The 26,679-nt window shown below is 47.6% G+C and overlaps 1 protein-coding gene across 1 annotated transcript in view; it reads right to left on the bottom strand.

Moving 5' to 3' along the window:
• The window catches only part of ADARB2 (adenosine deaminase RNA specific B2 (inactive)), a 452,750-nt gene that overhangs the window by 64,600 nt on the left and 361,471 nt on the right, over window positions 1–26,679 (bottom strand). The window contains exon 4 of the mRNA XM_087420916.1: window positions 4,178–4,292. Within this exon, the coding sequence (XP_087277042.1) occupies window positions 4,178–4,292 (115 nt within the window). The remainder of the gene's footprint in view (window positions 1–4,177; window positions 4,293–26,679) is intronic.

Genomic DNA, 26,679 nt, shown 5'->3' with positions numbered 1-26,679 from the left:
CTTTCTTTTTTTGAGTAAGAGAAAAGAAAATTGGTATTCGGGAAAACACAATATTTCAAAAGCTATTTAACAAAGCCTAGCTACAAATTTGAATCAGCCTTAAATGTAGCATGGTTTTGAGCTAGTGATGGAGGCAGCGAAAATCTGTGTGACCCGGACGCCAAGGCGCTCTCTTTCAGGAGAGACATTCCCTTGACCGAGCGTCCATGGAATTCTGGCTCAGCGCCGCTCTCAGCGATGTTCTGACCGTGTGGATGCTGTCTAATGGATCTCAACTCTTAGACTCACAGGACAGACAAAATATGGAAGACTTCATTATGGTCTAGAATGGAATATAAATACCAACCGTTACGATGATATAAAAATACGCTTATAGTGGAGAGAAAGTGGCTGGGAAGGACGTGGCTGAGGCCCACCAGCCTGGGTTTACAGAACAGGAAGGGAAGGTGCACCAGCTAAATTCGGTAATATAAGAGGTAAGGGTTTAGGTACACTATCTAAAATCACAAATAGTACAAATACAGTAACGAAAAATAAAAAAGTGTCACATTTTAATAGTGTGGGTCAACAGATATTATTTAGAATTGAAAATGTAGGCTTATAGAACCAATATAGTATTTCGAGTCAGGAGAACAAAAATTAAAAATGGTTAGAAATGGCTGTCTCCGAGGAGCAACAGGAAGCAGGGAGTGGGTGGGAGAATGTAGTTTTCATTCGTAAATTCTCTTCTATTTGAACTTTTACCATATGACTGCATTATTTTGATGAAAGTAAAAACTACTCTGTTTATAAGCATACATTTTTGCTATCATAGTCCTCATAATGACTGCAAAATGGTCTCAGCCTCATAAAAGGACTTTACAGGAGCTAACTGCTGTGGATGAACTGGCATACCACCTAAGAGTGGAGGGGGCAACTGAATCATGTTTTATTTTAAAGTACTTTAATTTTGTGACATTGTAATTTGTATACAGCAACCAGAATAGGACACATCACTTCATCTTAGAGTTTCTGGGGCATTTGCTTGAATAACTGAACTAGAATGAAGATTAAATGGCACATCAACTTTAAGTAAATAAATATTTAAAAATATTTCTATTAATAATTTTGCACATTTCTCCCTAATCTCTTTTTAATCAACCTGTTTATTAAATATTCTCTTTATAACAAGAAAGTAAATTTCAGCAATTTATTCCTCAATGTTCATAAATTACTAATTAGTGAAGCTTTACCTTGTAAAGACTCACTTTCATATAATAAATTTAGTTCATATGGATAAATTGCCTGCACCGAAAAAAGTGTATTCATTGGCCACTTTTTTTTTTTGTTTTGTGAGGAAGATGAGCCCTGAGCTAACATCCAATGCCAATCCTCCTCTTTTTTTTTTGCTCAGGAAGATTGGCCCTGGGCTAACATCTGTGCCCATCTTCCTCCACTTTATATGGGACGCCGCCACATCATGGCTTGACGAGAGGTGCATCGGCCCGGGATCTGAACCTGCTAACCCTGGGCCTCCGAAGCAGAGCACGTGCACTTAACAGCTGTGCCACCGGGCCGGCCCCTCATTGGCCACTATTAAGTGCCATTTTTCCATAAGCCTTTGTGAAACTTTGCCATTCTCCAAGGGAAGTCTGAGAGCAGCTTTCAAGACTTTCTGGAATTGAGTTTCCCAGCAAAGTGGAAAGGTGGACAGTCACAGCTCCTGAGTTGGGGAATGTTGAAAAAGTCCTTGCTGGGGGCCGGCCCCGTGGCTTGGTGGTTAAGTGAGCGCGCTCCACTGCTGGCGACCCGGGTTCGGATCCCGGGCTCGCACCGACGCGCTGCTTCTCCGGCCATGCTGAGGCCGCGTCCCACATGCAGCAACTAGAAGGATGTGCAGCTATGACACACAACTATCTACTGGGGCTTTGGGGGGAAAAATAAATAAATAAAATCTTTAAAAAAAAAAAAAAAAAAAAAAGTCCTTGCTACAACACACTGATGTATGCTTTGGGGGTTGGAAATATATTGCACAATAGAGAAGAAACACTGCTTGGTGCCTTTCCCTCCCTCCTTCCCTCCTTCCTTCCCTCCTTCCCGCCTTCCTGCCCTCCCTCCCTCCCTCATTTCCTCCCTCCCTCCTTCCTTCCTTCCTTCCTTCCTTCCTTCCTTCCTTCACACTCATGGGTCAGACCACATTATGTTATCCTGGAATCTGTGGCAGAAAAATCCATGTGACACTCCAAATTTTAAAATTTGGCAACGTTTTGTTTACGCGGCCCCACAACTCTGTGCACATTATTCTTTCATGCTTCTTCTTACGTTGGATCTCAGTTGTTCTGTGTGACCCACTACCCACCAGGGTACAAGATTCACCCCACAGGCACTTGGTCTGTTTTGTTCTTTGCTCTTTCCCCAGAACTGAAGATGGGCTTGAACACATGGTAGGCACTCAGTAAGTAATTTATGAATAAAAGAAGCTATTTCTAATAACAGCACTTATAACAGGCTAGGCATCTTTCTAAGTGCTGTTTATACATGAACACATTGAACCTTCAAACGACCCTCCTAGGTGGGTGTTACTGTTGTCCCCATTTTGAAGGTGGGAAGACCGAGCCCAGAGAGGCTGATTGGCCTGTGGTCGAGTCCCCAGTTGCAGGTGGAGCTGAGATTCAAACCTAAGCAACGGCTCTCTGCCTGCACCACTGTCCCTGTGCTCTAGACTGTTAGGTCCTGAGGGGGGCTGTGTCTTTCTTGGCACCCCTCATGCGGCAGGATGGTGCCCAGTGTAGAGATGCGTCTGATCAGTGGCTGCTGGCCGGCTGGATGAAAGAATGGCCACATGCAGCAGTGATGGTCTTCACTGAGGTGAAATCCTAGCCCTAGGTTTAGAATATTTCATATTCTGCAAAGAGGGAGATGTTATCAGATGTGTGAGAGGAGGGCAAACGTCAGTGGCTCGGGCGAGACGCAGCCACCAGACACGAGGGTATCACTGACGAAACTGAATCAGCTTTGACTTAGAGCTTTGCCATTATAAAGTAATTTTTACCTTTCAAAGCGTCTCATGTACTTTGTCCCACTCACCAAATTATGCTGTGAGGAGACGTTTGTATTTCCATCTTATTAAGATGCCCCAAATGGAAAGGTTAAGTGACCGTCCTAGTGCTAAAACTAGGACACGTCCTGAGTGGCTCTGCTCTGACTCAGGGTCCTTGCGTCTGACCCTGGAGGAGCCCCTGCAAGTCCAGGGTGACAGGAAAAATGTGCCTGTCATCTGGTTTTTAGCTGATTTTTGACATAAATATTTTTGGACATCAGGTACGTGGTCGTTTAGAATTCGTCTACACACGCAGAGCAAAATTGTGTGTGTGAAACTCAACCCAAAAGTCAGTTATCCTTTACAATAATCAAGGACCTCTGGGAGGCCATTACCAACTCGTGCAAGACTTTGGAACCAGAGACAGTTGAATTCAAACAACCAGCTGTTTAGTTATTATTAGTAGGTTAGTAATGAGACATTTTCACCAAAACTGGTTGCTTAAATTCAGCCATCATTTTCTCCAACCTGGCCACATCCGTGACCGTCGGTATTGGCCGTTTCCTTCCGGTTCTGTCATTCCTGTGTCTGAGAATGGATCCGTCTGGGGGCAGTGTGGGGTGGAGCGTCTTGGCAGGAAGGAGCACATTCCATCCCCTGTGATGGGATTCACGGGAGGGGGGCCTCAGAATTCTCGGGTTAAGCAGATTCTCTGGAATGGGTTGCCCTCCTGGGCAGAGGAAACGCGTGTGGGGATTGGGGAGGAGGGAGAGACTCACCCACTAGCCAGAAGCACTCATGGGGCGGCCTGGCCTAACCTTGGATTCCAGCTCTTACAAATACCAACATCACACCTTCATCTTGAGAGCGAGGTGTGGGGACAATGCCTAATCAGAAAGAGACCAGCCAGATTCTGTGTCACCTTTCTTCATGGAAACTGAGAGAAGCTCGTGCGGAGCTGGCCTTCAGGAGGTGTAATCACACCACTCAGCACGGTTGCTGGTGGCCTAGTGCTGTCTCTGATCTCTGTTCTGTGTCTGTTTTCCTTTTCATGTCTTAGTACGGGAGAGGGAAGCCTTCGGTTCCCAAGATCAGGCAAACACTAAATTTCCTCTCCTTGCGGATGGGGTTCCCACAGGAGAAACAAGAGGCGGTTACCTTTGGTCATGACGATCCCGGCCAGTGCTTTGTGGCGGGCGTGCGCGGACGTCAGGCCCCCCGTCAGCTCTCGGAACTTCTGCATGACCAGCTGGGACACAGAGTCGGCGAATTCCTGCAAGACACAAGCACCGGGCCCCTTTGACGGCTGAGCGTCACTGCGCATGTCTTCCCTTCCCTCCTTCCAAAGCCACGTCCCCACGTGCTCATGGCATCCGGAGGTCACCCTGTCACCCAGCGCCCCCGCCTCTGCATGCACTGTCCCAAGGCCTCGGGAAAGAGTCAGATATTACACTGAGTCAACTGTGGGCCTGAAAATGAGGAATTAACCCCAGCTTGGCCCCTGGGCAGAGGCGTGTCTGTGCTTGAGCAGAGACTGTCCAGGGGACACCGTCTACTTCCTCTCTCCCTGCCTCTCGGAGGAGCAGGAGGAGCAGGCTCAGAGTTTCCTTCAGGGAGAACTTGTCTGATAAAATCCTGAAGGAGTGGGGCGGAGCCGGGGGCGGGCAGTGAGGAGGCAGGGTTTGCACTCATCAGACAATCGGTTCCCACATTCTTCTCACTGTTACAGAGCCCATCTCTAAACATCCCACACGGCTCAGGTACTCTCCTGGCTAAACTGCTCTCCACGGCTCCCTTCACAGCCGCCTTCCTTCATGTTTCTGCACATGTGCACATGTACATACACACATGCACACACAGATACACACACACATATGCACACAGAGACGCACACAGCCATGCACACCAGTATCACACAATAGACACAGACACATGCAATACATGTGTACACACATATACATATGCACACACAAGCACAATGCATACCCACACATGCACATAGAGACAGGTACACATGTGCGGAGATGCACACACACATACACGTGCACAGAGATACATGAACACACATGCAGAAACACATACGCACATACACAGAGACACATGCACAGACATACACACACGTGCACATACACGGAGAGAGATATGCACACCTCCACACACGTACACACATACACACATGTAATGCACACACACCCACAACACACGTATATACACACAGGCACACACAAGTACAATGTACACACACGTATACAGTGCACACTTGCATGCATGCACACACACACACATACACACACACACACAAACACCAGGTTAATATAGTCTTGGGTGTTGAGTTTTGGTAAGGGGCCAGTATCTCTGTTAAAGCAGCACGTGTGTAATAACAAGGCCAGTGTCCCCGGAGGATGTGGTTTTCTCATCACCGTCCTCTGTCCTGCCTGATCCATGGCTGACACGTCACTGCTCCTGCTCTGCAGGAGGCAGCAGGCGGTGACAGCCACCTTCATAGGCCTCAGATTTAGAGAAACCCGGTGTGAGTCAGCCGTGTAAGGAAATCCTCCTAATTTCCATCTGACGGTGCTCTTGTGAGGATCAAATGCATTAATGCGTCTTAATGCTCTGCTGGTGCCTCGCACTTAGTGAGTGCTCAGAAACCAGCCTGTCCCCTTTCTTCATCATTCCTGTTATGATCATCACCATTATGATGGTTTCCTGGGGCGCTGCAGGCGTTGACTGACTCTGCGTAGCCAAATCGAATATCCCCCACCCGTAAGGTGGGCAAATGGTCTGCTTTTGTGACGGGGTGGATTTCACTTTCCCACCAGGTGTGTCTGGATGTTGTGTACAGAGAGGAAAGAACGGGTCTCAGATAAATAAAGACACAAAAGATAAATAGACAGTTTTTAAAACCCCATTTACAGGCAATAAAACAGGGTCATGTGAAAACAGGCATGCCTCCTGGAGACTAGAAACCTGCCATGAAAACCGCAGGAAGTTTTTCCATGTCTTGCCAGACGGAGATCAGGGAGCCACTTTCTCCGCCTGTGGGGTTCGGACCTTCCCTGTGCTGCCGAGGCTGCTGCAGAAATCCCATCAGTGACGGATCCACACCAATCAGGAGGGGCTGGATGGAGAGGGTGGGCCAGTTGTCCTGGGACTGCCAGGTGTGGGATGTGTCCTGGGGGGTGGCTGTGGTTTGGCCCTGAAGGACCCTGGGCTGCTTGTCAAGGTGCGTCACCTCAGGTGGGAGCCATGGTCACGGGGTTTTAGGGTGAGTTCTGAGGGCTGTCCTGTCCTTTTGTGACCTGGAAACTGAGGTCCAGAGTGGACGAGGACATGTCCCCGGGCACCCTGTGTATGAGTGTCCTGGGGCTGCTGGAACAAATGACCACATATGGGGTGGCTTAGAACAACAGCATTTGGTTCTCTCACAGTCTGGAGGCCAGAAGTCCAAGATCAAGGTGTGGGAGCGCCGGGCTCCCTCTGGGGCTCTGGGGAGGAGCCCCCTGCCTCTTCCCACTTCTAGGGCTCTACGCCACCCTTGGCTTGCTGCCGCATCACTCCCATCGCTGCTTTCAACTTCACGTGGCTTCTCCTCTGTGTCTCTCCTCTTCCGTCTCTTATAAGGACACCAGCCATTGGGCTTAGGGCCACCCTGATCCGGGATGGTCGCCTCACTTCAAGATCCTTAACTTCATTTCATCTGCAAGGACCCAGTCACGGGTTCTGGGGTCAGGACGTGGATGTGTCTTTTTGGGGCCACTGTAGCTTGTCATTTACTCTTAAGCCTTCATGCCATAACACAAAGGGTGTCTGTTTCTCTCAGATGCATGAATTTGGTTAATTTCTGTATGTCTTTGGAGACCCCGACTTCTTAATTCGAGTGGGAAGGTTAACTGGTTCATCAGTCAGTGGTCGTCACCCCTGCCATGTGTGGAATGTGAACCAGGTGTGGACACCAGGCTGGGGCATTGACGGGGCCCTTGGCCGGCCCACCATGAAGGGTAGGCATTATCCTTCCTGTGGTAAAGGTGGGGTCCCTGACAGATAATTAAGTTACTCCTTCAGGTTGGGCGGCAACCGGGTGGGGGAGCTCAGAGTAGGGACCGTGTGGCCTCTGACCACAGGGACACAGCTGGGAGTGAGGCTGAAGTGTCACGGGGTTCCCAGGGTCTGAGAGCCTGTGAGGCCTCAGTGAGTACTCGTGTTTGGAGCGAGCACCTCGGAGCACTGTTCTCAAAGGACCAGCAATGAGTTGCAGCCCTGGTACCACCCCCTGTGGGAAGAGGGCTCTCAGCCGGGCGCAGAAGGGCCAAGGGCTCTAGCCAGGCAGAGGGATCCATGCAGGCTCGTGGGAGCTGGCCTCTGAGATGGACCTTGAGGGAAGAGTGGACTTACAGCTTTTCCTTCTGCAAAGGCCTGTTTCTCAGGTCAGAGGGTGAGTTTGCTTTCCTCCCTCTGGCCAGCTCCGTGGCCCGGCAGTCGAGTGGATGGTCAGGACGCAGTTGTTCTGCTGGTGGAAGCACCGGGATGGGAAGGACGAGGCCGCCTCCCTGTCTGGTGGCTGTGGGTCCCCCAGGCAGGCGGGCGGGCGGCTCCACATGGGTTATCTCCAGTCACTGCCCTCCCTGGAGTTGGTTTCTAGTGGGTTCACATGTGTTCCTCTCCCTTCCCCAAGATTTCAAGGGCAGAACTTGTGTCCTTTGCTTCTCCAGGAACATGTCAAGGTGCTGAGCATCTCATTCCTACGCTCCATGGGCACAAAAGAGCTGTTCTAAGTATACCTTCCATTGTCCTTTTTCTTTCTTTTTAAAAAGGAGTTTTCGAATGTCCGAGCAGTGATGAGACTGTCAACCTAGGAGGCATTGCCTGGCGTCTGCCTGATGTGGCCTCAGCACGGGAGGTGGTAAACTGCTGAATAATGATGTGAAATACACAAAAAATCCATTTCATGTGGAAACCTGGAGACCCACTACTTCACTCAGAGACACAAAACAGACTGTGTGCCAGGGCCGTGCACACCGTATCCCACTTAGTCCACAGTGAAGCTGCTATACTGTCCTTCTCCGAAGTCACATGGCTGGGCTGTAGCCCAGCGGCCGTGACTCAGACCCTGCTGGCTGGACCAGCACCAGATGGCTTTGAGGAGAAGCGGTGTTCTCTCTGTGGGTTCAGACGGGATGGCCCCAACTATAACGAAGCGTAGCTGAGCGCGCTGTCACACTGAGGAGGCAGATTGCCCGGCCGGCTGCCCCCTGGCCCCCCGGGCCTGGATCCCGGGATGCTTTGCGCCCGTTATGAACTAATTAGCCCTGAGCCTCAGCGCCCCTGATGAGCCATATGAGGAAATGCTGAAGCAGAATGAATCACGGTGCGGCTGGATTTCAGAGTCTCCATGCAGGAAGGCTGCCTCGCTCACTCCACATGGCAGGGCGTGCATGGGCCGTGGGCCCCGGTGGATTGTGCTGCTCAGTCCTCTCAGAGGCTGACAGGGGCCTTGCTCAGCAGAGGCAGCCCCCGACCCCACGAAGCAGCCTGTGAAACTGCTCCACCCCACCAGGAAGCCTGTGACCAGCCACTGCTGGAGGGCCACACACAGCTGAGCCCAGGGCCCGTGGAGGGAGGGACAGCACAGGGGCAGCCCCTCTAGCCGGGTCAAGGTGGACGGTCACCATGCCCCTCGGGGTGGGACATTCGCCCATCGCAGCACACCCCTGACCCAGGGCCTGAGCACACAATCTGCTTCTTAATCCATCATGCTCTACTTCACTTTCAGTCTCTTAAAACTCCACCCTCCGCTCAAGTCCCTTCTTCCACCACTTGGAGGTCCTCTCGTTCCTGCAGCCTCGGTGTTCAGCTGGTCCCTGGACGCCCATGCGACATCCATTTGGGCACTGATTATATTCTGTCTGGTAATGCGTACCTAACGGTGTCACGTTTGTAGTGGCATGACTCCCAACGTCATGGCACATGTGTGGCAGGGAGCATGGTTTGCATTTGCTCTGTGTTTCCTGGGTCTTGCCCTGGAAGTCTGTGGGCTCCTAGAGGTGACAGTGGTGGTGCTCATCTGAACGGAGTGTATGAATAAATGACATTCTCAAGGACGGCCTCAAAGACACACAAATGGCTGGTGAAGGGTAAAAATCTCAGGAAAATGTAGGTTATTTTTAATTCACCAATTGTTCTCAGAATCTTTCCTGACTCTAACACACTGTCTTGGTCCCCTGGGGCTGAAACACAAGACCACTGATGGGGGCTTAACAGCAGACAGTTATTCCCACAGCTCTGGAGGCTGGAAGTCCAAGTTGAGGGTGCTGGCAGGGCTGGTTCTCCTGAGGCCTCTCGTCTGGCCACGTAGACGGTGCCCTCTTGCTGTGGGCCCCACTGGCCTCTCTCAGTGTGTGCAAAGAGAACAGCTCTCTGGAGACTCCTCATACAAGGACACTAATCCCATTGGATCAGGCCCCGCCCTCATGACCTGGTTTAACGTAATCCCTCTTACAGGCCCCATCTCCTAGTACAGCTACCGTGAGGGTTGGGGCTTCAACACATGAATTGGGAAGGACACACGTTCAGCTCATAACACACAGGAAGCACCAGGTCACACGAGCAAGCTTCCTCTCTGGTGATGGTGTCCCGAGTTAGCCTGCCTGTTGGAGGTTACAGTGCACCCCTTTCTCTGTCTCTCCTCATTCCCCACTGGATGCAGAGATCCCATGGGAGACCTCGAGGGTGGAGCCACTCCATGGAGGGGGCCAGGGCCCCAAGTTACCCACCCACTGACATCGTGTGGTTTTATTTGTATTAAGCCACTGGTTTTGATGTTGTAGGTTACAGCAACAGCATTATTTACTCTGAGTAATAGAGAAGGAGAGGAATCTATTATAAAAAGACAAATAAAACCTGATCAAATTAAGGAAAAGCAAATAGTGCACAAAGCCTTGTATTTTATTACAAAGAGCAAATGACTCTGCGCCATATCCCACAGATGATCCGACAGGCGTGGTAGGTCCAGATGGCCAGCTGATCCCCTGTGTGCCCGTTTAGGGGCTCTTCAGGTTGGGGCAGTTGTCTGTGTGAGGGTGTGTGGTAGGGGCCCCCGACATCATGGGTCAGCTCCTCTGCACGGTTCCGCTTGCCGGTTAAGAACATTCTTCATGTATAAGCAGCCATGACTGAGGCTTCACTTCAGGAACGTCTGATCTTTCTTGGTGGTTTGTGGGTTGAAGTGTGCAAGAGAAGCACAGGTGGAGCCCCGCACGCCTACCTGCTTTCATGCCAGCTGATGGCACACAGCTGGAAGGACGGGGGTCTCCACTCCTGGACTGTTTCTGAGAGTCTGTCTAGACCCCTGCAAGGCTATGCTCAGTGAAAGCCAAACTGAGCGAGGGCTGGTGGGAAGGGCAGGTTGCTCACCGGGCTGAGAGGAGGCTCTGAGTGGTGCAGGGGGTGTCAGCCCACAGCCCACAGCCTGCTCTCTCCAGGCTCCTGCCCTCGGCCGGGCCTGGCACGGTGGGTGCTAGCTGCGGGGCTACTGCTCCCCTCACCTCGGGTCAGGCGTGTTCCATCAGGACCTTTAACAGCTTTCCCCTATAATTCTTTTTTCTTTATTCTTTTTTTTAGTGGTCCTTGACATTTATGTTAAGCACATTTCTCAATTAACATTTTGTGAAGTTGAATGTAAAAAGAAACAAGCAGTGGCATGGTGGTTAAGTTTGTGCGCTCCGCCTTGGCAGCCTGGGGTTCTCAGGTTCGGATCCTGGGCATGGACCTCCATACTGTCTGTCATGCCATGCCGTGGCGGTGTCCCACGTACAAGGTAGAGGAAGATGGGCACAGATGTTAGCCCAGGGCCAGTATTCCTCAGAAAAAAAAAAAAAGCAAACAATTTCTTTGACTTTTCTTACCTTGAGTGGTGGACTATCTAATACAACCGTGGAGAGATATTTAGTTAGCCGGTTAAAATTTATCTCTTTGATGTTTAACGAGCATTGCTTCCTAAGACTGCTTTGAAAAGTCTTGCTTGTGGTTTTGTGAGGGAGAATTTTATGGAATGTTTACACATTGAACTATCACCCTTAGTTTTTCTCGTTTTAAACTCGAAGGAAGAGAAATTATGAATAATCATCTCCAACAGAAAAAAGAGCATCTGTTACATGGTCTCAAGTTGTCTTCTTCCAGACTTTCAGGAGTCTTTGGGAAATTAAAGGTTTTTGGCTTTGGAAAGGCCCAGAGAAACCCCGCCCCAGCTTGTCTGCTCTGCGTCCTGCTGGTTCCTTGACAAAGCCTGCCCCTCAGGCCCTCCCGAGGCCCTGCACCACGGCGCCACTGTATTTTAGGCGATTGGTCTTTAATTCAAGCACATACATGATTGCAGCTGTACATAGTTTCCATAGTTGGATTTGTGTATGTAAATGCCGTTGTCGCTGATTACGTGGGGTGTTAGAAACCAGACGGAAACAGAATCCACGTCAGGAGACGTATACTTACCGTCTGATTTAACATTGGGGATTTTTTATGTTTTAATCACTTGGGATTTAATATATACAGTCAACTTTGTTACTGTAAAGCCAACTAATCAGCCCTGAGATAATTTGATTGTTTTCCCCACGTGGCACTCGGTTTATAGTAGACGCAGATAAAGTGCTCAAAAACAAGCTCGAGTTGCTGGTTATTTTTTTAAGTTCAAATCCCAGGGTGTGTCCATAGGCTGAAAGGAGTTCCTCCCATATCCTAGGGTGCATAAGTGCATCCATGGTTAACTCCAAACTACTCCACGTAAAGAGCACGTTTTGAGCACATGGGCCGAGCTGTATTGTATTATCGCTTTCTGAATTACTGTAAGGCATTTCCCCTACCGTGAGCACGTGAACGTCCCATAGTGTGTCATGAGCAACTGACAGCTTTACCTAACAGCCTTTCACTTGGGCCTGTGTCTGGGCTTGGCAGTAGCTATTGTGATGCTTAAACCCCTGTCTCCTGTCTCTGTCCACTGAGCGTCACAGAGGGCAGACAAGTAGATCTCCTAGTTCTTTCTCTATAGAGTTCCAATTCCAGCCCCTGAAGAGGCTTCCGTGGTGGTCACGTGTTTCCCACGGATCCCAATAGCGCTTAGAAGCTGTGTCATTTTTGGGTGCACCCTGAAAAAGTGGTTTTTCTTTCTCCTATATGTCATATATCTAATATACTATAGCCCCACCTTGTGGACAAGGGGTCACTGTTTTTATGACTATTGGTGATGGAAATTGTAGCTACTGGTGTTGCAAGGTCACCACTGGTCAAACACTTTCTAAATGCTTCCCGTGTGTTATTGCAGTTAATCCTCTCAAACTGTTTCACAGTGAAGGGTTATCATAGCTCTATTTTTCTCAATGTCCATGTGAATTAATGACAGGGTAGACAGCCTGTGATGCATGTCCTCTATGTGGCCAGTGGTGGAGTGGGAACCATCACGTGAAGCAGCCGCAGTGTAGATGGTCTACGTTGCGTGTCCTCCATGTGGCTCATTGGTGGAGTTGTGTAGATATTTACAGGAGGGAGAGGTCACATCTGGGCAGTGGCTAGGGGTGGGGCAGTCAGGGAGGGCTCCCTGAAGGAGACGGGGTTCCTCTGGGCCTGAAGGCATCACATAATCTGAATTTTCAGGGGTTAGAAGAGCAGGAAAGTCTTAGGAAGTCCTAGCTGAAGAAATTCAGAGGAATGATCTGTTTCGGGTTGGGCAATGAATAGTTCACACGGCCAGGGTAAAGGATTTGTGTGGAGTGGTCATGAGGAACTAAATGGAAAGGCTGCCCAGACAAGCAGGGGCCCTTGATCCAGGCAGAGAAGCTCCCCCATTCATTCTGCACTATTCGGCAGTAGGGACTCAGGACGCAGGCAGAGGGCCATGACGCAGGGAGCTCCGGTGCCACTCAGGAGGCTCAGGGGGAAGACTTTCCGGGCGTCTGACCCAGGCTGGCACTGAGGTCAGCTCCACGTCACTGTGGGGTCTGTCCCGAGACGGAAGCCGAGTTATGAGGCCAGAGTCCCAGGCTGGGGTGGCCGGTGGGTTACGTTGTTGTCTCATAGCACCTGCTTCTACCACTGTATCCACCACCAGCACACGGCGCTGTTGCCAAACTCTGCTGAGAGCTACGCTGGGCTTGTGCTGCCTCCCGGGACCCCACCACCAGCTGTCCATCAGGGGTTACTGGTCCCATTTCACAGATGCAGAGACTGAGGCTCAGAGAGATGTGGGAACTCGGCCACACCGTAAAGCAAGCGGGTAGTGGGGCACGTGGAGTGATGGGCCGTGGTGCGCAGTCTCCACTGTAGCATCTGCTGCCCGTCTGAGGGTTGGTTCCTCTAACCCCAGATAACAGCTGACATCCGACCACACGCTAAATCCTGCGGGGTGAGAACTAGGCAGCAGGGTTTGCTCAGGTTGCGCACCGTGCGGTCCCTCCCTCATTTATGACACTGTGGAGAGCGGGGAGCAGGCACCCGGACCTCAGGCCCCCTTGTGGACTGTTCATTCCCACGGCTGAGAGGGGTCCTGAGTGGGGGCGGGGTCAAGATAGACTCAGGCCCCTACCTGGGGCTCTCCAGGGCAGGGTGGCACCCCTCTGCACAAGGGCAGGGTCTGGCGGAACTGGGGGACACCCTGGGGCCCCATTTGGGAGCATGCTGGGTGAGAAGGCGAGAGGGTGGTCAGCTTTGCAGAGGGGCCAGGTGCGTGGAGAGATTTGGGGGCTCTGGAACAGGCGGTGCTGCCCTCCCACCCCACCACTCAACCCCTGGCTGTCAGGACTTACTCCACAGCGTGTTATCCCTCTTGCTTCATCCCACCCCAAATAAAAGTCCCTCCCCTCACCGAGAGATTGTTCACTGGCACGGATAGGAGCCGGCTGCGATGGGGGAGTGGGAGGAGAGAGAAGGTGCCAGGCTCAGCCCTATAGGGGCCCAGAGGTCTTATGACGATCAAGGGAGGAGGTGCTGCCGGGAGAGGAAGGGGGTCCCACAGAGACCCCGTGATCTGTCTGATCCAGTCCTTGGGTGCATACACAATGAGAGTCCTGGGGTGAGACCTCCTCCAGACACCTCAGGGTGGGGTGGTCTGGCCATCCGGACACCCCCACCTCTTGCAGTGGACAGGTGAGGGTCTCCGTGGGGTCTGGGTTGGGGCTAGGAGAGGCTGGCCCCGGGGACAAGTGAGATGCCAGCTCTGCAGTATAAAACCTCACACAGAGAGGCTCTCAGGACCACTGCAAAGCCGTGAATAATGAGCCGAAGAGTCATTTGCAACATAAATTCTGTTAAATATGAAAAAGAGAGACATCCAGCTGTACTCATTATTGTTGGTGATTTGGCAATTTAAGAAGTGCCTCTAAAGGGTCCCTTAGTGGCAGGACGGGGTCACTGTGTCTTTCACAGGTCAGCCCTGGCCTCCCTGGAGCATTTCCACGGTGGGGAAAGTGATCCAGGAAAGGCTGCTCCTCCCGGGAGACTCACAAAGCAACCCCAGCTTCTCTTAGGGCAGGGACAGATGTGGGCGGTCGGGATTGGGGGTGGGGGTCCCACAGAATCTGAAGTGATGCCCTCAGTCTGCACGGAGCCCCGGGGAGCCTCCGTCTGAGATCCGCAGTGATGATGCTGTTAATACACAAATTGGCACAGGCTGGACAGTGGAACAGAAGTGATCAGAGGAGAGATGATTTGGCTTCTGGTTAAATGATAGTGATAATCAGGTGCTTCTGGTTCCAAAGGTTAAGTGGGGAAGCTGGCCCCGTATTTAATGAGCTGTGTATTACTGCACTTAATGGAAAACCAAAAACGGAATGCCACTGTAGCTCTGCTTGCTGTGGCTGCATTCTGCCTGTTGGCCCCAATTACCAGGGTAAATAACCAGCATTATTCAAATAGAAAAAACAAACTTTACATAGGAACACTGAAAGACTCAAACTTTACTCATTTCCAACACTAATATTTTGAATGCCGTAAGTAAATAAAATGTTTTCAAATTTGCAATAGCAGTCCTCAGGGTAAAATTGACATTCAGCCAAAGTGGTAAGGATATTAAATCGATAGATTATGAGGGAGAAAGCCTTCAGTAAATATTTTCCTGTTGAAAACCCGTCCTCGGGTTTGTAATGCCGAAATATCAAAAAGGTTGGATTTGCATATGGGTGGGCAAGATGGAATCTGGGACTGATATCAATACATTCTCCGCTGTTCTTTCTCCTTCCAACTTAGTTTTGCAATACATGATGGTATGCATGGTGGTATACACGATGGTACCCATGGTAGTATATATGGTGGTATACATGATGGTATACATGGCGGTATATATGGTGGTATGCATGGTTGTATATATGGTGGTATGCATGGTGGTATACATGGTGGTATGCATGGTGGTATGTATGGTGGTATATATGGTGGTATACATGGTGGTATACATGGTGGTATGTATGGTGGTATATATGGTGGTATACAGGTGGTATATATGGTAGTATGCATGGTGGTGTATATGATGATATATATGGTGATATACATGGTAGTATACATGATGATATATATGTGATATATATAGTGGTATGCATGGTGGTATACATGGTGATATATATGGTGGTATGCATGGTGGTATGTATGGTGGTATACATTGCGGTATACATGGTGGCATGGTGGTATTCATGGTGGTATTCATGGTGGTATATATTATGGTATATATGGTGGTATTCACGGCGGTATATCTGGTGGTATGCATGGTGGTATATCTGGTGGTATACACGGTGGTATACATGGTGGCATGGTGGTATGCATGGTGGTATATATTATGGTATATATGGTGGTATGCATGGTGGTATATATTATGGTATATATGGTGGTATGCATGGTGGTATATATGGTGGTATGCATGGTGGTATATATGGTGGTATTCATGGTGGTATACATGGTGGTATACATGGTGGTATATATGGTGGTATACATGGTGGTATATATTGTGGTATGCATGGTGGTATACATGGTTGTATACATGGTGGTATGCATGGTGGTATATATGGTGGTATATCTACCCTAGGAGATGGGAGTGGCCACAGGGCCTTGGGAGGGCACCTGCAAAGAGAGTGAGGGGTCACATGCCCACACTTGCTGGAGCACATCCTCCATAAAGCAAGGCCGACTTGTGCCTCCTCTTGAGCAGTCCACCCCTTCTAGAACTGGGAATGCAGCAGAAGTGCTGCTAGGAGTGTCATCCAGCCACAAGACAGCAAGCCAAGGCCTCAGAGTAATCCCAGTAAATGGGAGATGATCTTCCCCTACTTCCATCTCAATATGCCTTCGTATTTCCATGAAAAGGTCTCCTGTAGGCCTTGGTAATGATTCCTGTTTACTGACAATGGCAATAATGTCTTGTTAGTTTCAAAGTCAGAGACTGGTGAAAACCAGTGTCCAATTAAATCATTCAAATGATCTGACTATTCAATTATTCTCTCTCTCAAATTACCTAGAGGTCAATAACAAATTTGGAGGAAGGTGTGAAAGATGCAAACCCTTTATTGTAGCCATGGCATATGGAAAACCCCTAAACTTGGAATCAGAAGAACCAGGCTTGAGTTCTGCCACCATCTTCTCCCAATCGTGCAACTGCCAACAGGTAGTTAGCATCTCTGAGCGTTGGCTTTCTCATCTGTAGAAGAGGCATCATAATAATCACCCCTAAAGTCCATGATTCTGATTCTTGGCATGGAGACCTATACCTACAACATCACCGTAAACATTTCTGGAGCATGCACTTTCTTTAAAGGGGGGAGAGCACGCAGTGTTCCAGAAGCAGCTGTGTTCACGGAGACCAGGGTCCACGTGTAACGCAAGGTTGGGATGGAGCTGGAAAGGACCTTGCTTCCGGTGGCACTCACTTCAGTCTGCAGGCGGTCGGGGGCAAGGTTAGTGACATCCCTGCAGCCAGGGAACAGCACAATCAGACTTGCGTTTGGGGAAGCTTTGAGGGCACCATGAATGACAGGTACCAGCATGAGACCGACAGCATGAGGCTTCTCAAAGGTCTTTCTGCGGCAGAGTTCCGAGCCTGGGTGATTGAGCCGGATGTACCACGGATCTCAAGGCAGGAGGTACTGTATTTCGGCAGACCGTATTTTCCAAAGACGGCTGCACCAATGTCGCCCATCCCGCGGGCTCATCTCACCAGTGACCTCCATATGTCTCCCATCCGGTAGTTGACTCTGTGTCCCCTCCTTGGAGACTGTCCCAACTGAGAGAGAGGAGGGGATGGTGGCATGTGGCTTATGAGCAGTCCGAAATGCCACACGTCTGGGTCTGGGACGCTCCCTCTTGGAACCCAGCCAGGAGGAATCCCACGCAGAGGAGCCGAGGCCCTGGCCACAGGCCAGGCTGAGCTCCCAGACCCCAGCCAGCGCCAACCTGCGGCCCTGGGGCTAGCCCTCTGGGGAGGGGTCCTCAGGCCCAGCAGAGCTGCTCACCCAGTGCCGTGTGGAGCAGAGGGCGCCATCCCGCTGAGCGCCCCCAAAAGGCAGGTGCCTGAGCCAAGTGAAGGATGGTGTTGTTTGAAGCCACTGGGGTTAGGCGTGGTTTGTCATACAGCAGGAGTGACTAACAAGAGTGAAGGTGTTACCAGACCTTACGGGCTTATCGCTCTAAAGTCCTGCTCAGGATCAACTCCGATCCTGGAGCTGCTACTGAACAGCGATGTCATTCTGTGAACAGCATCTAGGCCTCCATTTCCTCGTCTCTTAAGGAGGGATAGTGCCTACATCATAGGGTTGTGACGGAGTGAGACGAGATACTGGAGATAAAGTGCGCCATACGGTGCCTGGTACTGAATACTCTGCAGCCAGTACTCAGGTATTAACTGTCGTTGTCATTATCATTGTCCAAACTGTGCAAAGTTTCTTAGAAACAATGTAGAAATACTTCCCACTTATTTGCACCATTAGTGACATTAAAGTCTTCTCAGGAGTAAGCTGTTGAGAGGATACGTGCTGGTGCCGTTAGGCAGGTGCCCACAGCGTTGAGGGCATAGGTCACGGCAGCCGTTTCTGAAATACTCTCTTACGCTGAGTGGTTTCCCTGTGTCCTCCCTCCACCCCAGCCTGGCTAACTGACTCCGCTGTCCGTCACCCCATGGCTGCTCTCACAGTGCAGTCCCTTTAACAAATCTGAACAAGGAGTCGACTAGTAAGGAACTCAGAAAGCTGCGTATTTGACTTTTAATCTACACTCTGGGGACAGAGCTGGCCGTCTTTGGGTCCAAAGCCAATCCCAAGGAGAAATCACATACCTGTCCACTGCTTCATAGTCATTTTTAGTGAAAACATCAGTCACTTTTGGGTGAAGAACTGCCCACCAGTTAAACTGTTTGCCTGATGTTTTATCAGCTTTAAATGTGTCCTTATTTTTTAATTTGGAAGACAACATCATTGGCCACAGTGCATTCGAACTTTAAATAATGTCATTTGTGGTTACGTTGGCTACATGGCTTGTCTACACTCGGTTTCTGACTTCAGGTTCCTTCCTCTCTGAGTTCATCCTCGGGCCACGTGATTTTGTGACTTTGACGTGAACATCACCCTCACTAGCCTGGACCCCGGAGGACGAGAACTCCGTCTTACTCATCTTGGAAATCGTGGTGTCAACACACACACAGTGCGCCCCAATCTGAGCGTGTGTTTGCCTTTGGGGGCTTTGCAGAGCGCACGTGGCCTCTGAAGTCCCCCAAGGTAAGGTGGAAGGGAACCGGAAAGGTGTTTGTCAGAGCCGTTGCCGTGGACAGCTCGGCTGTGTCCAGCATGGCCCACGGAGAAGCCAGACTAGACACTGTTTCTCAAGCATTTCCACTTTTCTTTCATCTCTACCTGTCCCCTGGGGAAAAGAATCAATCAAAGTTTATTGAGCAAGACACTAATGAAATACAGAGACGGATAGACAAGGTCTTCTATATAAAAAAGCCCATAATACGAAAGGGGAAATACAAAGCATTGTGTGATGGATGGCAGCCGACATTTCTCAAGGGCTCGTGCACATCAGGTGCCAAATGCCCAGTGCGTCCGTCCCTCAGTCTACGTTATCATTCCTGGAGAATGTTACCATCACTGCCTGAGTACAGACAGCAGGCCGACGCAGAGGGAAGTACACTTCCTCGCCAGGGGAGCAGGGAGTGAGCCCTGGGTCCAGGATTCACACAAGTCTGGTCAGACCTCAGGACTAGTGCTAAACCACTGTCCTGCCCCATGAGGGACGCTGTGGGGTAGAGAGGACGGTGAGGTCTTCAGGTACGACTCATATTCTCAGACAAAACGAACGGTGAGCCTAATGCATGCAATTGCCCTCATGGAGATGAGAGGCGGGAAATCTGAAATTCTGCCTCTTACACAAGTTTGAATTTCATGTCTGTCTGGATTGTAGGTGATTAGGGAGCAAATGACCCCTGGTGATTGGAGAAGGAGGACTTCCAGGGGGAAGCAGGTGGCTACCTCCTGGCAGGAGTGCCACCTGGGAGCGTCCGTGGGTCCAAAGCCGCTTCCCGGGTCCCCTGGACCACAATTTCAGGCGTCAGCGTTTCCTGCAATCTGCTCAGATGACCCTAGTGCACACTAAAGCTTGACAACTATTGTGTCAAAGATTCTCTCATTGACCAAGCTCCGCTCAGGCTTCCCTGGGCTGGTTTTCAACCAGGCCTCTCTTGTGGGCTTCCGTGTTTCTCTCCGCATCATCCATTTTAGCAAGAATCCAGAACCCCCGGCCCCCACACCTGAGCAAACTCCTCACCCTCACCGTCCCGGTGATGTCTGACCACCCAGCTGCCTTCAGCACGACTCCCAGGAGGTCGGTTCAGCCAAAGCCCCCTCGACCCCTGATATTTCCTCTTAGTGACTTCCCGTCCACTGGCCCCCCCCTGCTCCCTGGCTGTAAATCCCCAATTCCCGTGCTGTATTCAGAGTTGGACTCAATCTCTCTCCCCCACTCCAAATTCCAGCAAGGTGTCCCTGTGCCCACCGCCATGGTCCCCCTTGAAAGGAGTCTGCCTTCCTGTGCTTTGACAAGTGTTGTGAATATTTGTTTTAACACTGTCTAAAAATTGGAGAGGATGTGAAAGACAGAGCAAAGTTGGGGGTCTACCTGCTGATGCTGTGAGGACGGAAAGCCGAGGTCAGGCTCAGGGACAGCTGAGCAGGGACAGACCGGGGCCACCACTCCACCTGCACCTCCTGGGGGCGGAAAACCAGAAGGACCAGCTTCTCCTCACAAGAGCAGTGAACTGAACACATGCAGTGAAATGTGAGCCCGTCTTGTCATCCCCAGGTGCTGGCCCCCAGGCCCTGGCCTCTTGCTTCCTCTCGCCAGGCTCCCTGGCTGGGCCCCCTCTCTCTCTGTCTCTCTCTCTGGTCTACGTGGGCCTAACCCCACTCAGTGCTACTATATGACCCCACTGAATTTAGCCCCTTGGGGGAAGACCACTGTCCTCACTCCCACCTCTGAATAAGCTGAAACCAGCCAAGCAAATCCAGGAGCAGAATAGTGAGGCCCCGTCTGCTCTTGTCTCCCTGGGGGTGGGCTCTAGGCTGTGGGTCATTTGCTGAACAAGACGTGTGGGCGAGAAGGTCACTCAATATATGTGATGGGGATGGACTTGAGTAGACAGGGCTGGCGGCTGGTCACATTCATAAATTCCAATTTTACAGACAAGAAGGCATTTTTAATCTTGAGTTGCTGGCATTTTAAAATTCTACACGATTAGTTATATTAAAGAAACAGTCTAGAGATAAATGAAGACAATGTTTATTTTTTTAAATAAAGGATCTGCATAAAGTAAAGGGAAGGGGCACAGTTATATGAATGGCCCCTGCTGTGTTGGTGACAGAGGTTTAGCAGTGTCAGGAGATGACCTTCTTTTTTCCCCTGTGTCTGACAAATAGATGACATCCTCTGCTTTTTGCTATTTATTTCGTGAATTAGCCCAGTCATCGTCCAGCTCACGAGCATCTCCAGTGGAGAGTGGATGGAGGTCAACGGGGCTCAGGTGGTCGGGTTACTATGAGCAGGTGAAGGCCCCTCTCTTCTGGCAGGTGAGAAGGAGGATGACACCAATGACATGGGCTGCCCCCTGAGAACCGTGCACCAGAGGGGTGAGCGTTTTATGGATGAGGCAACCAAGGCTGAGAGAGGGAAGCTGATTTGCCGAAGTTGACTCAGCCAGTCGGTGGTGGGGTAAGATTCAAATCCAGATGTTTGATTTCTAGTTCAACATCTGGCTCTTGACCACAATGTCAGAAGTGCCCTCCAAGGCCTTTTTACTAATTGAGGATTTCAGAAAAGCCCAAGATAAGAGATCCCATGTTCGTTATCTTGAGCAATTGAGAGTTGAGGGTTCTGTGCACAGATATCTATATATCTACCTACTGATTAAGCAGTCTGTAGTCATTCACAATTACCTAAATTGTTAGATACCCACAAGTCTGTTTACACATATTAACAGTAGTGACTGCTTTAACAATCAACTTCAAATTGGAATACAATAAAAACGTAGAAAATGAACTAAAACCGCATTGGAAAAATGTAATATTTCTGTTTTCATTAAACTGCTGCTTTCTGATGTATTCAGGAAGATATTTTGCATCTGGGTTTAATTAGAATCTTTAAATTCTCATTAGTGTGCTAATATGAGGATGCTAACAGATGAGGTCCTCTGTTTGGGGTTGATTCATGGTTGTTTGAGTGCATCTGGATTTTAAAAGACGTAAGCAAGAAGAACCATTTCAGTGCATCAAGAGAAAAAGATTCCCAATGGAAAAAGTAGTTATTCTATAAAGGAAGTAATATTTAGTTTCCCAGATTTTGTTAAATTCAAGAAAGGTTTTTAGTTATTGCCTAAATAATAAAGAATTCTAACATCTGTTTTGCAATATTATCATGGAAGTCAATGTCATACTCACTTCCAAATGCCATAAAGGATAAACTCTTGGACCACTTTGTCTCATGACTTCAGCTCCTAATCTGCTTTCTTTACCCTGAAAATAGGTTCCAGAGAGGAGAAATAAAGTAGACAAAAACTGCTAAATAATTCCAAACAATGCATCTGAGGCACTGACTAACGCCAGGGCTAGGCCCTCACTGTGCATTTCTTCAAGCTCTTAGAGATACCTGAGACCAGAGAGATTCATCACAGCTCTGTTTACATGTACATAACAAACAGGAGAGAGACAGCCCAGAAAATGCCTGTTCTTTCAGCTGAATTTCCACGAACAGGAATGCCATTGCTCCCCTCCATCCCCCCCTCAGTGCTGTCACACTCCCTGGAACCAGTGCCAAACCTGGCATCACTGCGCACATCACCCAGCCGTCAATCTGGCACCCGCCACGAGTGAAGGCCTTTTCCCACTGAAGCAAGCCCTTAATATCTGGAAGAGGTGACTGTTCCCTCAAATGCACAGACACCAATGCAAGGCTACAAGGAACACAAAAAATCGGAGAAAAATGACACCACCAAAGGAACACAATAAATTTCCAGTAACCAACCCCAAAGAAATGGAGATCCATGAGTTTCCTGACAAAGAACTCAAAATAATTGTTTTGAAGAGGCTCAGTGAGCTACGAAAGAACATAGATAGACAACCCAACAAGATTAGGAAAACAATACACGAACAGAACAAGAAGTTTAACGAAGAGATAGAAATCCTAAAATGGAACCAAACAGACATTGTGGAGCTGAAGAACACAACGAATGTAACGAAAAATGCAATAGAGAGCTCCAACAGCAGACTTGCTCAAACAGAAGAAGGAATCTGTGAACTCAATGACAAGTTGTTTGAAATTATCCAGAGGAAAAAAAAGGAAAAAAGAGTGCAAAAGAGTGAAGCCTATGGGATTTATAGTACACCATCAAGGGAACAATATATGCAATATGGGAGTCCAGAAGAAGCAGCAGAAGAAAAAAGGCAGAAAACATATTTAAAGAAATAATGACAAAAAGTTTCCCAAATCTGGGGAAGGAAATAGATATACAGATTCAAGAAGCCAAAGGATCCAAATAGGTTGACCATAAAGACGTCTACATTGAGACACATTATAATTATATTGTAGAAGTCAAAGACAAAGAATTTTGAAAGCAGCAAGAGAAAAGTGACTCATCATATGTAAGGGAACAGTCGATTTCTCAGCACAAGATTACCAGTAGATTTCTCAGCAGGACCTTGCAGGCCAGAAGAGAGTGGGATGATATATGCAAAGTACTGAAAGAGGAAAACAAGGACCATACCTGGCAAAACTATCCTTTAAAACTGAAGAAGAGATAATGTCTTTCTCAGACAAACAAAAACTAAGGGAGTTCATCACCACTAGACTCACCTTACAAGAAATGTTTAAGAGGGTTAATTCAAATTAAAACGAAAACACTCTAAACAGCAACATAAATGTATATGAAAGCCTAAATCTCACTTGTGAAGGTGCATATGTAGACAAAAACAGATTAACATAACCCTATAATGGTGGTGAGTAAATTACTTTTAACCTTAATATAAAAGTTAAAGATAAAAATTTGTTAATGAATACACCATATAAAACGAAGCAAACTCCGACTACAAGAACACAAGGCGGGAGGATGCAAAACTGTAGAGTTTTTGTATGTGATTGAAGTTAAATTGTTATCAATTTAAAATAGATGGACATAACTACAAGATATTTTATGCAAGCCTTGAAGTAACCACAAAAAAAATCTATGATAGATATACAAGAGATAAAGAGAAAATAATCAAAGCATATCACTATAAAAAGACTCATTAAGGGGGCAGGCCCAGTCGTGTAGTGATTAAGTTTGCAGGCTCCACTTCAGTGTCCTGGGGTTAGGAGGTTTGGATTCCAGGTGTGGACCTGCACACTGCTTGTCAAGCCATGCTGTGGCAGCGCCCCATATACAAAATAGAGGAAGACTGGCACAGATGTTAGCTCAGGGCCAATCTTCCTCACCAAAAACAAAAACAAAAAGTCATCAAGTAGCAAAAGAAGAGAGCAAGAGAGGAAGAGAGGAACAAATATATTGAAGAAAGTAACAAACTATAAAACACATAGAAAACAGTGATCAAAATGGCAATATAAGTCTTCACCTACCAATAATTACTTTAAATGTAAAATGGATTAAACTCCCCAAACAAAAGGCATAGAGTGGCTGAATGGATTAAACAAACAAACAAATAAATAAACAAGATCTAGTGATATGCTGTCTACAAGAGACTCACTTTAGATTTAAGGACATATGTAGGCTGAAAGTGAAAGGACGGAAAAAGATATTTCACACAAATGGTAACCCTCCCAAAAAGGAGAGTGGCTATACTTGGACAGAATAGTAAACTATTAACAAGCGAAACAAGAGACAAAGAAATTCATTATATAATGATAAAGGAGTCAATTCAACAAAAAGATATAACAATTTAAATGCATATGCACCCAACATCAGAGCAACTAAATATATAAAGCAGATATTGATAGATCTGGAGGGGGAAGTTGGCGCAATACAATAGTAGTAAGAGACTTTGTTAGCCCATTTTTAATAATGGATAAGACATCCAGATAGAAAATCAATAAACCGGTGACTTGAATATCAATATAGATCAAACGGATCTAAAAAACATACAGAACTTTCCACCCAAAAGCAGAAGAATACACATTTTCTCAAGCACACACAGAACATTCTCCAGGATAGATCACATGTTGGGCACAAAACTAGTCTTAACAAATTTAACAAGATCAGAATCATTCCAGCATCTTTTCCAACCACAACGGAATGAAACTAGAAATCAATAACAGTGACAAAAGGGAAAATCCACAAATAAGTGGAAACTAAACAACACACTCTTGAACAACCATTGAGCCAAAGAGGAAATCAAAAGGGAATTAAAAAAATGTTTCGAGACAAATGAAAACAAAAACATAACACACCAACACACTTATGGGATGCAGCAAAACCTGTACTAAGAGGGAGGTTTATAGCAATAAATGCCAACACGGAAAAAGAAGAAAAATCTCAAATATATAACCTAATTGTACCCCTCAAGGAACTAGAAAAAGAAGAACAAACTAAGCCCAAGATTAGCAGAAAGAAAGAAATAATAAAAATTAGAGCAGAAATAAATCAAATAGAAAAACAATAGAAAAAAAATCAACAAAAGTAAGAGTCGGTTTTTTGAAAAGATAAACAAAATCAACAAATCCCTAGCTAGACTGAGAAAAAAGAGAAAAGATTCATATAAATAAAATTAGAAATGAAAGAGGAGACATTACAATGGATGCCTTGGAAATGAGAAGGACCATAAGGGACCACCATGAGCAATTATATGCCAACAAATTGGATAACCTCAAACAATGGATAAATTCCTAGAAACATACAACCTACCAAAACTGAATTAAGAAGAAATTGAATGCCTGAACAGACCAATAACAAATAAGGAGATTGAATCAGTAATCAAAAAATCTTTCAACTATATTTCAATTTTTAAAAAAGTTAAAAAAAATCTCTCAACAAAGAAAAACTCAGGACCAGATGTCTTCACTGGTGAATTCTACCAAACATTCAAAGAAGAATTAATATGGATCCTTTTGAAGCTCTTCCAAAAGATGGAATAAGAGAGAACACTGTCAACTCATTTTGTGAGGCCAGCATCACCCTGACAGCAAAGCCAGACAAAGACACCACAAGAAAGGAAAACCACAGGCCAACATCCCTGAACATAGATGCAAAAATCCTCAATACAATACTAGCAAACCAAATGCAACAGCACATTAAAAGTGACAATGACCAAGTGGGATTTATTACTGGGATGCAAGGCTGATTCAACATATGTAAATCAATCGATGTGATACACCACATTAACGGAATGAAAGCTAAAAACCGCATGACCGTCTCAATAGACACAGGAAAGCATTTGACAAAACCTAAAATCCATTCACGATAAAAACTCTCAACAAAATAGGCATGGAAGGGAGTTACCTCAACACAATAAAGGCCATGTATGATGAGCCCACAGCTAACATCATAATCAATAAGGAAAAACTGAAAGCTTTTCCTCTAAGATCTTTTAAGTGCAAGGTGAGGATGTCCACTCTTCTTTCTTTCAGTTTTATTGAGATATAATTGACGTATGAGGATGTCCACTCTTGCCGCTCCCATTACACATAGTACCGGAAGTCCCAGCCAGAGCAATTGTACATGAAAAAGAAATAAAAGGCATCCAAATTCAAAAGGAAGAAGTAAAATTATCTGTTTGTAGTTGACATGATTATATATGTAGAAAACCCTGAAGATTTTCCTGCAATTTCTTTATTTCGATGGTTTGTTTACGTATCTGATGTCCCCACTGGAGTGAAAGGTCCTGGAAGCCTCTGCATTCATCTCTGGATCCCTGGACTTAGCGAGGGGCTTGCCAGGTCATGGAACTCAATAAATATTTGAAAAAACAAGAGTCACAAATAAAGTGGTAGACATAGTCTATCTCACCGGGTAGTGTTTCAGGTTTGTTTAAAACAAATACGAAATCAAGATGGGTCCTTGGGGGTGTTCCAGTGGAAGCAAGAGAAGAGCTTGGAGTGAATGGTAAATAGGCTTTTATTAGATTTGCGCCTGGAGGTGAAAGTGGTCGGGAGAGCAGCCAAGATGCCCT

The sequence above is a fragment of the Ceratotherium simum genome, chromosome 32 (genome assembly GCF_057802395.1).
Source record: "Ceratotherium simum simum isolate JZ-2026a chromosome 32, ASM5780239v1, whole genome shotgun sequence".
Classification (NCBI taxonomy): Eukaryota; Metazoa; Chordata; class Mammalia; order Perissodactyla; family Rhinocerotidae; genus Ceratotherium; species Ceratotherium simum.
The sequence above is the reverse complement of the archived record's forward strand: the minus strand, read 5'-3'. Positions and strand labels throughout refer to the sequence as shown.